Source organism: Sus scrofa, chromosome 1, assembly GCF_054392235.1.
Source record: "Sus scrofa isolate SSC_HxYL_T2T_F1_AM1 chromosome 1, Sscrofa_HxYL_maternal_Yorkshire_Landrace_v2.0, whole genome shotgun sequence".
NCBI lineage: Eukaryota > Metazoa > Chordata > Mammalia > Artiodactyla > Suidae > Sus > Sus scrofa.
The window spans coordinates 127,441,724-127,458,088 of record NC_139383.1 but is presented as its reverse complement, the minus strand read 5'-3'; the positions used below and the strand labels follow the sequence as shown (position 1 = coordinate 127,458,088).

Here is a 16,365-nt window from a genome sequence, read left to right as displayed (position 1 = left end):
TTATTGACCCTGTTGGAATGCAAACCAAAGAGCATTAAATAAGGATAGAAAGAAGAGTATTTTATGTTACTAAAAAGCTAAAACTCACAATGAAATTATTTTAACTACCAGTATATAGGCACCTAATAACACATCCACTTTAATAATTTAATTTGCACAAGTGCAAGAAAAACCAACTACATAAACTAATAGATAACCTTAACACATCTCTCACAGTCAAAGACAGATAATGAAGACACACTTACACAACCAAGTCAATAAAGTGGATCTAATAATCAAACTCTGAAGGCCAGTAATAGCATACCTTGTCTCTAAGTGCACATGAAACAGTCATGAAAATTGGCCACATTTTAAACCCCAAAGTAAATCCCCCAAGTAGTCCCAGAAATAGAAGTAGCACAGACTATGTTCTCTGATCATGATACAATAAAACTAGAAATTAGTAAGAAATCAAAAAAAAAAAAGATCTTTTCACCTGGAAATTTCAAAACACATTACTAAAAACCTCTAGGTCACAAGGGAAATGCAGTACAAAATTGCAGAAACTTTTCAAAATTACAATGAAAATATAACATAATAGAATCCATGAAATGAATGCACAATCAATCCAGTTATAAAAGGATATCATACATTAAAAATATAATTAATGAGAGTGAAAATGAGTTAATAGTCAATTCAAAGGGTAGATAAAGAAGAATGAAGTAAACCAAAAGAAACCAAGAGGAAAGAATTAAAGATAATAAGCTAGGACACAGTAAAACAGAACAAAGAAAGAAATCCAAAAACATTTCTTTTTAAAAGAAAAAAAACAATAAAACCAACAAACTACTAAAAAATCTGAACAAAAAGGAAAAAATTCATGAACATACAAAATCAAAATTTAGAAAATCAAAATAAAAGATATGAAATAGCTATCAATAGACAGGAAATTTTTGTCATAAGAAATGACAGTGCTCAACTCTATAATTAAAAAATCTAGGTTAAATAAGTAATTTTATTTGTAAGAACAAAAATCTAACATTGGAGTTCTTGTCGTGGCTCAGCGGAAATGAATCTGACTAGTATCCATGAAGATGTAGGTTCGATCCCTGGCCTCACTCAGCAGGTTAAGGATTTGGCATTGCTATAATTTGTGGTGTTGGCCAGTGGCTACAGCTCCGATTTGACCTCTAGCCTGGAAACTTCCATATGCCACGGGAGGGCCCTAAAGAGCAAAAAAAAAATTGTCTTCAAAAATACAAACAAAACTAGATGGAAGACATAATTAAAAAGAAAGCTTTATTTAAAATGATTAAAAAATAAGAAATATCCAAAATCTGTATGAGGAAAACTCTAAAGCACTCTTAAAAAATACAAAAGTAGATTTGGATGAATGGCAAAATGTACTTTATTCTTGTAAGAAAGAATACTGAATAAGTAATTGAATTATTTAACTCTGAATCTAGTCTTATGATGTAATATTTTTAACACAAGTTTAGGGATGTTTAGTCACAGAGATTCTTTTGTAGAGGGATAACAAGGCCTTTGATCTGAACTTATGACTTGGTGTTCATATACCCTCAGCCTCCTGAGGATTATAATTATCACATGAGAAAATAGACAATTAAAAATATATATATATACAACATTTAAACATAAAATTGAAACAAAGAGAGTGGGTATTTTCATTAAAATGTCTACAGATGATTTGGTTAGAAATGACTTAAATGAATAATACATGCTCTAATATTGCAGAATAACTGAATCATTACTATTATAATATCATTCATTCCATATACAATGAATGGTGACTGGGTGCCTGGTCATATATGAGATGCTGGGTACACTGTGGTGATCAGTCTCTGCATTTCAGTGGTAATATCTGTGTTTAGGTTTCAGTGGTTCTAAGGACTAAACATTCACCATTTATTAGAAGAATACTCACCATAGGGTAAAAGGGCAGGCTGAAAACCCAGACCCAGAGCAAAGAGAACAAAAGCCATCCAAAACTTCTTTGTAGCAAGAACTGCATTAGTCTATTAAATGTTTTGCCTGGAATGAATGGATTTCATCCACTTCTTCTGCCCTTGTCTCACTCAGTTTAAAGTTTTGAGACTCAGAAGATTGATTGATTGGTTGAGCTAATGGCACTTGCCCACCCTTTGGCCATTCTGTGGTAATGACAGAGGAATTGATCCAGTGGTAGGTGCTCCAGGCATGCCTATGGTATCTGAAGTGGAAGGATGAATGAATTTATTGTCCCTGCAGAAATGCACAAAAGAAAGTGGGGTGCTTTTGTGGCAGCAATGAATGTTGGACAGCAAAAAAAAGACAAACGTCACTGATTTCCCCAGGTTGATATAAGCTGCATGACTTCGTAATTGACCATTTGGATTTGTCTGCTGTATGGGTCTATAGTGAATCTGAGACCACCTTATCCAGTTAGAAATGACAAGTATAAAATTGATCATAGGGCATTCATCAACTCTGCTCATGCCCTATGGTAGTTTAGAATGCTAATTATTTCCTACCTAAATAAAGTAGAATGTGTTGGCATTGCACCATATTCTTAACATTCCTTCTATATGTACCTGTGATAAGATATTTCTCATGAGTTAGACTTCCCAAATTGAAGAGAAACCTTCCTCCAGTGGGGTAAGCAGAGAAGGCCTTATGTGAGGCAGCATGCTTAGTTTCCATCCCACACTGGGCTTGGAATTCCTGACGTGCATCTGGACTATGCGTAGAATTTTGGCTGACTTCAAAGAAAGTGATTTTGAGGAGAGAGAGTTAGTCACCAAAAGGAGAAAGCAAGGCATTAATCTTTGATAAGCTCCATTTACTAATTTATAAAGGCAATGGGAATTGGGCTGAGGTGAAAAGTAAGTGCTGAGGGAACTGTCTGTAGTGAATGCTAATCATTTTCTCACCATGTCATGAACTGTGGGGGCTTTTTTTGGGGGGTGGCTGGGGGAATGACTAGCTTGATTGTAAAACATTATATATTGTTTGGTAGTTTATCAGATATAACTGATTATAAAATTAAAAAAAAAGTTCTGGCTACTTAGAAATGGAAGAGCCATTTGCAGGAAAGGATTTTTAAGTCATAGGTAGCTACAGGAGACATTTTTAGAATTCAGTGTCAACATAGAGAGATTAGCATATACACAGCAATGCAAATAGTGTTTACATTTGTGTGTTCATCTTCTTAATACCAACACAGAGAAGGCTAAGAATGATAGGCAAGAAGCTATAGAAAGAACCTGTGGAAACACAGGGAAGAAAGAACCAACAACAGTGCCCTGAGCATACAGAACACAACAGAACACAAACATCCAGGTAAAAATACTTTGTGGAAATTAAGTATGGACAGCATTATTTATTCTTAGGGATTTTATTTATTCAGTACTTTAGTCATTCGACAACTTAAATATTTTGGGGACCCTAGTAAATCAGATATCATTCAGGATGTTGAAAAGAGAAAACAATAATGGATAGGCATGGTTGATGCCCTCATAGATCTTACAGTTTAAAAGGGAAGAGACTGAACAAGGAATTACCATCCCAAGTGATGAAGGTCATGCTGGGTTACCACAGAGTGCTTTTAGAGCATGCAGCAAGGGGACTGTTAGAAAATTTTGTTTCTTGAGAGAATTAGAATATAGCAAACAGACTTTTTAAAAATTAAGTCAATTTTCAGAAGGTTTGTTTTTTGCCATATATATGTATGTATATGTGTGTGTTTGTGTATGTATATAAATTCTTTATATATATCATGTCCTTTTTTTTTTTGGTTTTTAGGGCCGCACCTGTGGCACATGGAAGCTCCCAGGCTAGGAGTGGAATTGGACCTGCAACTGCCAGCCTATGCTGTAGCCACAGCAACATGGGATCCGAGCTACATATGCGACCTACACGACAGCTCAGAGGAATGCTGGATCCCTGACCCACTGAGCGAGGCCAGGGATTGAACCTGCATTCTCATGGATACTAGTTGGATTCCTTCTACTGTGCCACAATGGGAACTCCCTACATCATGTCCTTTAATCCTTAAAACAATCCTGGCTACTAGGTACATATTTCTCAGTTTGTCAAGAAGGAAATTTAAACTTAAGGGAGATAAAGTAGCATGCTCTACTTAGGTACATCATGAGCACTGATTTGAAGAGATTTTTAAAGATCTGAAGGATGTACACTGGCCAAGAAAGGAGAAGTCATTCTTGACAAGAGCTCATTCCTGGTAATGTATAAAGCTTAGGATCTCCTTAGAAGACATACAATAAATATATACACATAAACATATAAATAATTATTAATTGCACGTGAAAGTAATTACTAATTACACATGAAAATAAGTGATCTGAAAGAAAATTGCAGGATGCAATGAGAATGGTTAATGAAGTAAATATAAGGAAGTTTGGAGGCCTGAGAAGCCTGTTTAAGGAAGAAGCTTATAAAGGATATCCTGAGGAAAGGGGAGAAATTAGGTGAAGAGTAGGTAATGAGAAAGACCACAGGCTGAATATGTGCCTTGCAAAAGTTTCCGAAAGTCCTGAGGCAGCAAGCAGCTTGACCCAGGCTGAGGACTGACAGAAGGTCAGCATGACTGAAACAGAAAATGCCAAAGCAACTGCCAAGGACTAAAGCTCAAGAGGCAGGGGGATCAAACCGTAAGCCTAAGAGAACTCATTAAGGATTTTTGTGTCATATCCTAAATGCAATGAGAAGACATCAAAATAATTTATGCAGGGAGTGGCAGGATTAGATTTACATTTTTAAAGAGCATCCTGATTGCTGTATAAAAAAGTAGCTTGGAAGAGAAATCTGATCAAACCCCCTCTCTACCTTCTTCCTCCTTCCAGCACTTTCTCTGGGGAAAGTAAGTGGCTTTAAGCAACTATGTACAGAGTGCAGAATAAAAGGAGAAAGTCATATCCCCCTTCTTAAGGTATAACTGGACACATTTATTACCATAAATTTGCTTTCTTGTGCAAAGATACAATTATAATGATATATACAAATCAAACTAAAAAATCAGAATTCTATTTATGAATCATAGAGTCACTATATAAAAAACAATTCCTTGAAGATTCGGACAGTAGATGGTCCGAACAAAGAAAGGAAACCAGAAGTAGAAGCTTCCTTGAAGAGAATTCTGCTAATGAAAGGCATCAGTGAAGGGGGTCATATTAAAATAGATGTACATATTAAAATCATGTAAAATGATTCAAATATGGAAGAAGACTTAGAATAGACACACACACATATGCACACATGCACCTGTGAACACACACATAATCAGCTGGGCAGGAAGCTTCTGACCTGTCTGGCAATTGCTTTCCATTTAATATCAAAGTCCTGTGAGGTTGGAGTGGGGAAGGGAGGAAGTGAAGTGACCGCATGACTGTCTGCCACTGAGCATATTAAGAGAAAGGACAGAGTGTGGTTGTCTGGAATGCCCAATAAGCGGCACCTGACATTTTTAGACTATCCTCAAATGAATTGTTCTACATCTATCTCTGTTTCTGTGTGTGTGTGTGCACGCACTATTAGGTATAAATATACAAAGACACAGAGTCAATAGCAGGTTATTTCATATTGATGGCAAAGCTATATATCCAAGACTAGAGCTGTAACTTTATCTGTATAGTATATTAATGCCTCACTGGGCTCATGAATGCCACATATTCTCCACTATTTGTTTACTAGCCTGTCAGCATTATTCATCATACACCGTGTCACATAGCACATGGTCACATCTCATATGTCTGCTCCAAGGGCACCACCAATGTGACCTTTGACTCTTTGTTTTACAAAAGATAAAATCATTCCTTAGGAACATTGTCTATTTGCAAAACTACACAATCTTCTATTAAAGGAATCTCAATTTGCTGCAAAACTGCTTGTTAAATGTTTATAGCTAATTTTATAGTATAGGAATAAATGTTTGAATATTTTCAAATCTATTATTTACTTGAGTTTTAAACTGCTTCTCTTTCCTTATGCTTTAGGAGATGATACATAGAAAATAATGAAGTGGTTTAGAAAACTAGTTATCTTGGATGATGAAAAACCTCCTGTATAATATAGAAGAATGTTTCTAAACATCCTCTGAGCTCAAAGACATGGTACATGTTTGTCACTTATTTAACTTCCTGAAGCAGATATTAACCAATAAAAACCTAATTTCATCCTCTTTTTGCTGTGGAAATATATGAGTACCTAAATTCAGGAAGAGTCAACATGGTGCATACTCATTTCTGTGAAGTACAGAAACCCCACAGGAAGTGGCAGAATTTGAAATGTGGGCCCAGAGGTTTAAATCACAGCCAAGAATATGACTTCAACCACTGTTATCAGTCAATATCATTTAAATTTCTATCTTTTTTGGGGAAAAAAAGGAAATTTGAAACTAATGGCTTCCTTTTGAGGACCTTTCCACAACCAATGATTCAGAATATTACATTTTAGATAGGGGAGGAGAATATCATAAGGCCCAGTAGAAGGGAGAAATAATTTTATTATCTGGCAGGATAGTGGCTTCATCATTAAAAAATTCAACCAACTAGAATACAACATTCTTTGACCTAGTAGATAAAAGGTCAGAAAGCAATTTTGAATAATAAATGAGACCTGTTGACCTCATGACCCAAATCTGGCAGGGTCAGTGTTTCCCCTTTCAGCAGATGCTGATGGCAGACACACACACACAGACAGCTCAGCTAATGAGCTGCCTCAACCCAGGTTGTAGGTGCTGCAGTGTTTCCCTGTTATGTAGCATTAAAAAGACAATAGGCCTTTAAAGCGGTTGTATAATTTAAAAAGATACTTAGAGAAATATTTATATTTTTTGCTTTTAAGAAGGCTCCTTCTCTGATTCCTCAGGCTTCTATTTAGCTGTAAAATTTAGTAGAAACCTAATCATTGCCCAATGATTTCCTTCTAAATCTGATTTCCTTTATTATTTTAACACAAAAAAATCCTTTTTCTATATTTATTTTATTTGTATTATAAGTAAGGTAACTTCATAAGAATTTTCTGAATATAGGAATGAACCCACTTATCACTAAAGATGTGACTTTTGCCCTTCATTTTACTGCAGATACTCCTCACATTTAGACAAGAGATTTAGCTGTACACATATAATACGCTATACAGGTATTTCCGATACAGGAATTAGTTAAAATGTTTAAGCTTATTTGAATGACACAGTGATCTAATCTAGAAATTTAAAAATTTAAACAAAAATAAAAACAGATATGGCTTTAAACTAAACTATGATCCTTACAATTTTTAATATTTAAAATTTGCAGTATTGCTCTTGGGAAAAAAACAGTTCTTATAAAGTCAACTTAGGAAATGCTTGCATTATTTTAATAAATATCCTTTAACATGTCTTATTTTGACATCTTTAATAACATGCACAGTGTATTTAATTGTTATTCTTAAAAATATGCCAGGAGACTGGCCAAATTCCAATTTAGCTAATTATATTTATTTTGCTAGAGCCCATTTCAGCTTTCAGCTGAAAATGATATTCTTCCTCATTCCTCACATTAAATTCTTGCCAATTTGTGAATTACAGAAGGGCCATTTAGTAAAACAACAATATCTCCCTTCGCAGTAGTATAACACAGGTGAGTAGGAAGTGTTTTGAGCCAATTTTTGTTATTTACTATAAATTGGGGTGGGGGGGACTTAAGAATGGAGTATTTGGAGAAGAACTCACTACATAGCCATCCCAATTCTCCCTATCTGCCAAAGGTAGAAAGGCAATGGTAGCCAAAGCTTGTTGTTATTCAGTTGGTTTCAAGCTTCATCAGCTTGAATCAACTAAATAAGTCATGTTAAACACTTTTGGTGTTCAGGGTCTTCACAGGCATCATGGGGTTATGGGAAAACATTTCGTCTTGTGACTAATGAACTTTCTGACAAAGTCACAAGTTTTCCAAAGTAAAAGCACATGACTTAGATTTATGGTGAGGTCCTATTCTAGTTAATAGTATAAAATACTACTGCTGATATATAGGCATGCACCAGCTGAACCTTTAAACAGAAAGAAAGGGAGTTGACAGGCTTGGGGAGAATAAAATGACACCTGGTGGGTGTTGGGAAGCACTACTTTGTCCCTTAAAGGACTTACATTTCTTTTCATTTTAGCCTTACTCGTGGGGAATATTTTCAGTTTCATGCTGAAAAATGTTTAGCAATCTGCTCTAAAAAACAAAATTCTAATTTGTACCATTTGCTTATTTTCATGGTGTGAATGCTCTCATCATAAACAACTTCAAGGTACCAAGTGATGTCACTAATCAGAGAGTTAGGAAGAGATGCACACAGTTGAGTCTTATGTGCTGATGCTCTCTGGTTTTCACACCACTGGATACAGGGCAGGTACTAGCAATTTCATTTTGGAGTTGAGAAAACTGATGCAAAGATATTAAAGGATTGACTTGAGATGAAGGCTTAAAGAATAGGCTTTTACTACCAGGTTCTGAGCTTTTCTCCCTTTTCTACACTGTAAAGCCAGTTATGACCAAAAAAAAAAGGAAGAAAGGTGCCAGAAGAGTATGGAAACTGCGTACTGCGTACTGGATAAATAGACTCTGTAGAGGTCTCAGGGTAGACCTAGACAAGAAGGAAAGAAAAGTGGAGATAAAGATACACAGAGGAGAGAATGGTAGAGAGAGCTGGGAAAGATGGGAAAGGTATGGAGGGAGAGACAGAGAAATAGTCATCTGAGGTTGAATACCAACCAAATGAACCACTTGGGGTAGGGAAGCAGGGCAGGAAGGACGCAAGTGGTCCCTTCCAGTGACTCAAAAGCAAAGCAAAATAAAACCAATTTAAGAAGATAATAATTAATTGTTTTCATCTGGTAGAACTGTAAGACAAATCTGGTCCAAAATTGCTTTGTTTAGTAGATTTTGAACTACTAAACAGAGCTTTGTTTCAATTTTAAAGAGCAGAGAGAATATTTCCACATCAAATGTCTAGAGAAGAGGTGAGGAACCTACGGCCATTGACTTAATTTTATCTAGGCAATAAGGCAGATTAAAAATAACCATCCTAATTTATTCCTATAATTAGTAAAAGGCAAGGTATTGTTGAAGGTCTTCATCTGTAATATATTAAAATGTCACAAGTAGGAGTTCCTATTGTGGCTCAGGAGTAACAACCCCAACTGGTATCCATGATGACGTGGGTTCAATTCCTGGCCTCACTCAGTGGGGTTAAGGATCTGGCGTTGCCTTGAGTTGTGTAGGTCACAGATGTGGCTCAGATCCCGTGTGGCTGTGGCTGTGGTGTCGGCAAGCAGCTGTGGCTCTGATTCGACCCCTGGCTTGGGAACTTCCATATGCCACAGGTGAGGCCCTGAAAAGCAAAAAAAAAAAAAAAAAAAAGTCGCAAGCAGGGGCTATCACTCTGTAACATTTACACTCTCTCTCTCTCTCTTTTCAGTATATATTCATTTTTCCCTTTTGGCTGATTTGCCACTTTCTCTCTTTTATATATTAAATACATTTCTCATTTGTGATTTTTTTTTGTAGTTTTCTAACCCATGTTAATATAACTACAAACTGTCTAATAGTTCATATTTCTCTCAACTCTCCCACACTTCCACCTTATCACCCACAAAGCAAGTACATTAAAATAAGGTTCAGTTTATTTGTTTTACATTCAGACAAGTTATTTGATTATCTTGATGGATTCATAGTTTGCAATTTATTTTTTATTTATTTATTTATTTTTTTTGGCCTTTTTTTTTTGTTATTTCTTTGGGCCGCTCCCGCGGCATATGGAGGTTCCCAGGCTAGGGGTCAAATCGGAGCTGTAGCCACTGGCCTACACCAGAGCCACAGCAACGCAGGATCCGAGCCGCGTCTGCAACCTACACCACAGCTCAAGGCAACGCCGGATCGTTAACCCACTGAGCAATGGCAGGGACCGAACCCGCAACCTCATGGTTCCTAGTCGGATTCGTTAACCACTGCGCCACGACGGGAACTCCCCATAGCTTGCAATTTAAAAAAGTGTTTCCCATCCCTTCGTGGTAGTATTATTTTTCAAAGAAGAAAAGGGGTTTTATATCCATTACCTAAAAAGTATTATGGTATTCCTTCAGGAAAAAAAAAAAGGCTATTGTTTTCATTTTACAAAATAAGGGAAGTCAAAGGAACAAGATAACTTTCTTTAACAAATAATGAACTGAGCCTCAAATCTGTTTATACATTATGATTAGATGATATCTTTCACTATACTACACTGTTTCAAAATAAAAATATACACTAAAATTTTAAACACTTTTTCTTTAAAGTAAATATGTCAGAATATGTTCTGTTATTTATCTACGAGAAAACAAATAGTAATACTCTTCTTTGCTTGCCGATGTTAATGTTTAACAAAGGTGTAATGAAGAGGCAGTGTACAATGAGGCTCATACAATGCTCATCTCTTGAAGAAAACATTTTACTAGCAGTTAAATAAGTGAGTAAATAACATTAGTATGAGGATATGGGTTATGATGATGAAACCACTCGAACTTTTCAACATAGGGAAACACTATAGAGTACAGTTTTTAGAACTAAGGGTTTTTAGATTCCCGTCTTCATTTTAGGTTTTACTGTTTATTATTTTTATTGCAATTAAGTCACTCTTTTTCATAATGTTACTTCAGAGAATTCACATAAGTATTTCTAGAAGCATTAGGGTCTGGAAATCCGCAAGGGTGACATTCAGCAGTATTCCAGTACATGGATGGATGGAACTGACTTATCAACTGTCTCCTATATCAGCCAAATCATCCATGTGAAGAAGGCTGACTTGGCACCGAGCTGGCAATTATCTGATGACCCAGCCCAGTAAACTGCTTAGACTGATAAAAGTTTAAAGAATAGATGTAATTACATTGGGAAATCATGGAGAATACTTTTCTAATGATTCAAAATGCAATATTTTGTCTGGGTTCAATTCACAGTATTAGGCCAATCAAACCATCTAAAATATGCAAAATACAGACTGCTATTATGGATATTCTATAATATGGTTCAAAATATAGCATAAATCAGATCACTTGGAAAAAATAAATTATTGGTATAAAATATGCTGAGTACATGTAGAAAAGTTACTAATGTCCTACATAATACATATCATGCATACAACACAATAAAAACATACATATCTTAAACATACACAAAAATCTGAATGAAGATAATTCAAGTTATTAGAGCAACAAGGAAAAGAAGTTCTCAGTAGGTCAAAAAGACAAGAGAAATTAAAGATTTATTGACAATAGGAATCTGACTCTGACAATTAAACAATGGATATTGCCAAGGTTGCCTTGGCCAGAATAAGAAACTGCACTTTAAAAGGTAATTTGCTTTATTAACTTTTTGTATATTAGGCTATCCAGAGAGCTTAGATGCCATGAGGGAGTGCAAGAAGAACTATTACAGTGTCATTACACTTAGTTTCCCAAGGTTAGGGAATTCTTTCCTCTTTTCTAAGTTCTTGCCTATTTTTCCATGACTCCATGGAAGAAGCCACACTGTATTTAGCATTCATTCAATTTTTCTGAACTGTCGGATAATCTTGGGGAAACAAGTTTACTGATGCCTTTAGTACAACAATAGGAGCATCTAAAGTAGGGAGGACTATATGTAAACTTATTTTGTATGAGCTTTAGAGTCACTTAGACATTAAGATGACTAAGAGCTTCATCTCACATGCCACAGCCAACAAGATTACAATTACCGCTTGAAAGGATATGTCCAAAAGATTTCTAATGTTGTATCTGTTCCCAACAAGAAACAGTGTCTTGATCAATGAGCAACATCTGCCTTAAACTAGGAAAGAAGAAGCAGCAGCTCACATGGCACTTTTTGTGGTATTGTATAATGAGATCTGGACTGAGGTCAAGAGATACTCAGCCTTGTGAGCTTCGGAAAATGGCCATCGACCATCTTGAGGCTGTTTCCTTACCTTTAATTGAAGGGGATGCTACTAGATAATTTCCAAGGGTTTTTTTTTTTTTTAAATCTAGGATAATTTACTAGCACCTAATATTTGTATAGCAATGTTACAATAAAAAATTATTTATAATTTTTGGTTCATTATTGTTAACTTATAAATAAAGTAAAGCTCAAGGAGGCTAACTAAGGTGACATATAAAGTGGTACTGGAACTCAAACATTAGTTTCTGGCTAATTAACATGCTACTTCATACATATACAGATGTACATGTCTAAAGACATGACAACTATATTTCCTGCTTTGCACCAAATCATCACATGCTAATCCCCTGATTCCTCCCTTTGGGGCCCCCATCCTTTGCTCATAGTATGGAGCATTAATCTATCACAGCAGCCTTTCTTGCTTAGCCCAGACATAGACATAAACAGCATAGACCTCACTGTTGGAACCATTACTAGTAGACAGATTTCTCACTTAAGAGGAACCAATTTCCTGGACTTCTTCTGCAGTGAGCCACAGCTAAAACTTGAAGCCCAGAAGAGAATGTGGAGCAGCACATGTTGTCCTCCTTGAGACTCTGTTGTCTGCTTTGTAGGTCCTGAAAACAAATGAGTTGAACCATCATGCTGTCGATGAAAAACATTAGAGGAAGCAGTTTATTATCTTTGTTGAGACTGACTTAAACAAAAAAGACCTCCCTGGTAATATAAGCCTAAAGAAGAAAATGCTTCCAGAATCTTCCCTCCTGTATCTGGATAATAGGGTAGTGGGTAAAAATGATGTCTTCCTGTTGATGGTGAAATAGTAGCAATGGTAGAACTATGAAGAAATGGGTAAAGCTCAGGTCAAGAGCCCAATCCATTGTCTTTCCACAGGCACTGATTGACATAGCTCCACTTCTACCATAAGTGTTTTCTGGAGTCTATCACTCAAATATAATAGGAGTTTATTATAGATGTCAATATTAATTTTAATGGTTTATCTGATGTTAACAGCAAACAAGTATCCTATAATGTTATATCCTTAATTTGCCACATGTTGAACATTATCTATAACATATTTAATTCCCAATTAAACATATTTAATTCCCAATTACCTCTTCCTATCACCTAGAAGTTTTTTGCAATTGCTCTGACACCAAATATTCAAGCCAAACCAAGTTAGAAGTATAGAATAATGTAGCACTGAATTAAAAAAAAAAAAAAGCAAAAACAAATTCTGAAAAAAAATATTGGCTATAAAGTCAAGTCTATGTATCAAATTTAATTAGACAACTGAAACCTCATTAAATATTTTTCCATAGATGCTACTCTCTCTCTTTGATCTTCAGGAAAATGGCTTAGGGGTGGAGTGAAGGCAGAACAAGGATTATTTGATTACCTCTGAAAATGATGATTTAGCAACTCAACATTCCATTTAAGTATGTTTAATGCAATGCTGAATTGATTTCCTAATTTATAAATTCAGAAAAGTTCAAGTATACCCACTACATTGCTCTATGAGAGGGCCTTGTAATGCATTCCAAAACCTTATGCAGACGATTTCTTGATTTAATGTGCAACTTCTTCCTCCAATTGAGCCAATGAGTAAAGCTAGCTTATTCTGAGTCAGAGTAATAAATGGCATTTGCCTTTTGATTTCATTTATTTATTTATTTTCTTTTTTTGGCCGCACTGGGGCGTTTGGAATTCCCAAGCCATAGATCAGATGCAAGCTGCAGGTGTGACCTACCCTGCAGCTGTGGTGACACCCACTGTGCCAGGCCAGGGATCGAACCTGCATCCCAGGCACTCCAGAAATGCTGCTGAAACCATTGCATCACAGCAGGAACTCCTAGATTTTATTTCTACGGTAGAACTTTTTTCCCGTGAGGCAAGAAGATGGCTTTAGAAAAAAAAAAAAATCTCTGAATGAGATTTTTTCTTGCCGTTCAAAATTGGGACATTCTACTTTTTAACTTACTCTATTTGCATACTTAAAATATGTGTGATATTTATTAAAATCACTTTCTTGGAAAGTTAGTATCTCAGGCATTCAGACAAGCAGTTATCTCTTCAGATTATCAGTGTCTGAATCAAACCAAGCTTTTAGTTGACAGAAATAGAACCAAAAAACAAAAGCAAACTTAAATGGGCATTTACTTAAAATTGTTTTTCTTTGTGATGTTAGCACTTTTTTAGGATTAAAAAACATGGACTGAAGTCACAGGATTTCTTTTTTCTTTTAGCCATGGGCTAGAAAAAAGAAATACTTTTCATTTCCAATATGAAGAATCTTTGATGATGACAAAAAATATGTACTTTTTTAAAGTACAACAAAAGTTTAAGAAAAAGCATAGAGGTTTTCCTTTCTCTTTAGAATATGTTTTTAAATATTAGGTGGAGATCAGCCTCTCCAATAGACTCTTATTTTTCCTTACAGTATCTGTAGGAAAAGCTCATTTGCAGACAGCTGCAATATGAGCTTCCTTTCCTTGCCCTGTCATTGACCTCCAACCTGATCTGAAAGAACTACCTTCTCTCAAAGTGAGAAGTTATTCATTTACCATAATAGCTCTATTCTGGGCCTCCTTAGCAGAAACTGGCAATTGTGCCCAAATACAAGGGTTTTATAATCCTGACTACTGTTCTTACACAAGAGGACAAAACCACCAGGAGATTTCTGTTCCGACAGCCACAGTAGGTGGCCATAAAGTTGATGTTTAAAACTATGGCTGATGTGCAGCAATCACAAAAAGAGAAGAAAAATCATTAGGAGTTTGCACTTGTTCTGGTTATATACTAGGGTTTGCCAATTATATTCTCTTAACTTGACAACTTATTCATTGAGAAAGAGTTGCTACATTAGAAGTTAGCTGACAGTCTGCTGTGTGCAACTTTAAAATAAAACCACTTCATGAAGAGAAGTGAGAAACATAAATGATAAGCCTATTGGATAATCATTACAAATAAATAAAAAGCCTTTGATATAAGCAATTAGTCAGAAGCATTACAAGTTGAAGTGCAGTCCAGTGTTAAAGAGACAGTTTAGAAGTACATGGTACATTTATCACAGCTCCACAGACAAGTTATTGAGCTGTCTGTGAAAAAACAGAGCCAAACAGGAAAGCTTTCAGCAGCAAGCAGCGGTTGAGGTCCTTGATTGATAGAGCTAGATGATGCAGAGCTGTCCGATGGCTTTCTGCAAAATAAAGTGAAGGAATTCAAGGTCTTTCATGGTGCTCTCTGACCACAGATGAACAGCTACAGATTGAGGTTGCCCCTCACTCCATAGTCTACCACTTTCTGATACACACGGTTGAGTTGACCAACCATCCGTCGTGTTTAACATATAGTCTGCCATCTTCACATTTTTAAAAAAGGTTTACTATAAAGTACAGAAGATTGCACTGGTTAAAATCTCCGATTCTTTACTTGTCCTTACCAGCAACTCTTTTAACCACAGTGATCTAAAGGAAGAATGTTAGGGTAGGCTTCCCATGCTGACCCACTAGTTTCTTCATGCCTATGTTGTAACTGCAAAGTCACAAGCAAGGAAATTCAGCACAGTGACGCCAATTTGCAAGGTATTTTCCCTAAGAATCAAGATGCTGCGTTTACTCTTATTTTTCACTTTGTGCCTTAAAATGGGATGTATTCTTAGAGAGGCCAAGGACGTTATTGGGAGTCTTGTTTAAGAAAAGGCTATCAAGAGTTCCTGTCGTGGCACAGTGGTTAATGGATCTGACTAGGAACCATGAGATTGCGGGTTCAATCCCTGGCCTTGCTCAGTGGGTTAAAGATCCAGCGTTGCCGTGAGCTGTGGTATAGGTTGCAGATGTGGCTTGGATCCCGTGTTTCTGTGGCTCTGGTGTAGGCTGGTGGCTACAGCTCCGATTAGACCCCTAGCCTGGGAATCTCCATATGCCGTGGGAGCAGCCTTCAAAAAGACAAAAAAATAGAAAAGAAGAGGCTATCAGTTTTTTCAGCTTTTCAGTTGCTTTTATAAGGTTTCAATGACTGAAATTTGTTCTGCTGAGGAATTTACCGGGAAATAGTAAAATACTCTGATCCTCATCTCTAGCTTGATTCTTGTCCACTAAACTTATTAATCTCGAAATAATCATTCTGCATTCTTTTATTAGAGTTACTCTAATTTATGTGTGTGGGGGAGAGAGATTGAATGAGTGAGGAAAAAGAAGAGAGACTTGCTCTAGAGTCATTTCAGAAGGCTTTATTCTTCCACACTATTTCTTTTTTTTTTCTCTTTCTCTCTTTTTTCCTTTTTTATGGCTACACCTTAGCATATGGAAATTCCTGGGCCAGGGGTGGAATAGGAGCTTCAGCTGGGGCCTATCCTACAGCTTATGGCAATGTCAGATCCTTAACCCACTAATCCAGGCCAGGGATCAAACCTGCATCCTCAGGTAGACAA

At 36.3% G+C, this 16,365-nt stretch overlaps 2 protein-coding genes across 12 annotated transcripts in view; one reads left to right on the top strand and one right to left on the bottom strand.

Moving 5' to 3' along the window:
* Window positions 1–16,365, top strand: part of LOC110261071 (uncharacterized) — an 856,894-nt gene that overhangs the window by 558,466 nt on the left and 282,063 nt on the right. The gene's annotated exons all lie outside the window — the stretch shown is intronic.
* WDR72 (WD repeat domain 72) overlaps window positions 1–16,365 on the bottom strand; it is a 215,829-nt gene that overhangs the window by 27,036 nt on the left and 172,428 nt on the right. The window contains exon 19 of one of the 11 annotated variants that reach the window (XM_021095106.2): window positions 10,432–12,550. The exons of 5 other annotated variants lie outside the window; for them this stretch is intronic. In XM_021095106.2, coding sequence (XP_020950765.2) covers window positions 12,423–12,550 — 128 coding nt within the window. In that variant the 3' untranslated portion in view covers window positions 10,432–12,422. Of the gene's footprint in view, window positions 1–10,431; window positions 15,133–16,365 lie in introns of those variants that run through there. 5 more of the 11 variants (XM_084969773.1, XM_084969737.1, XM_084969745.1 and 2 more) reach the window with 5 other exon arrangements.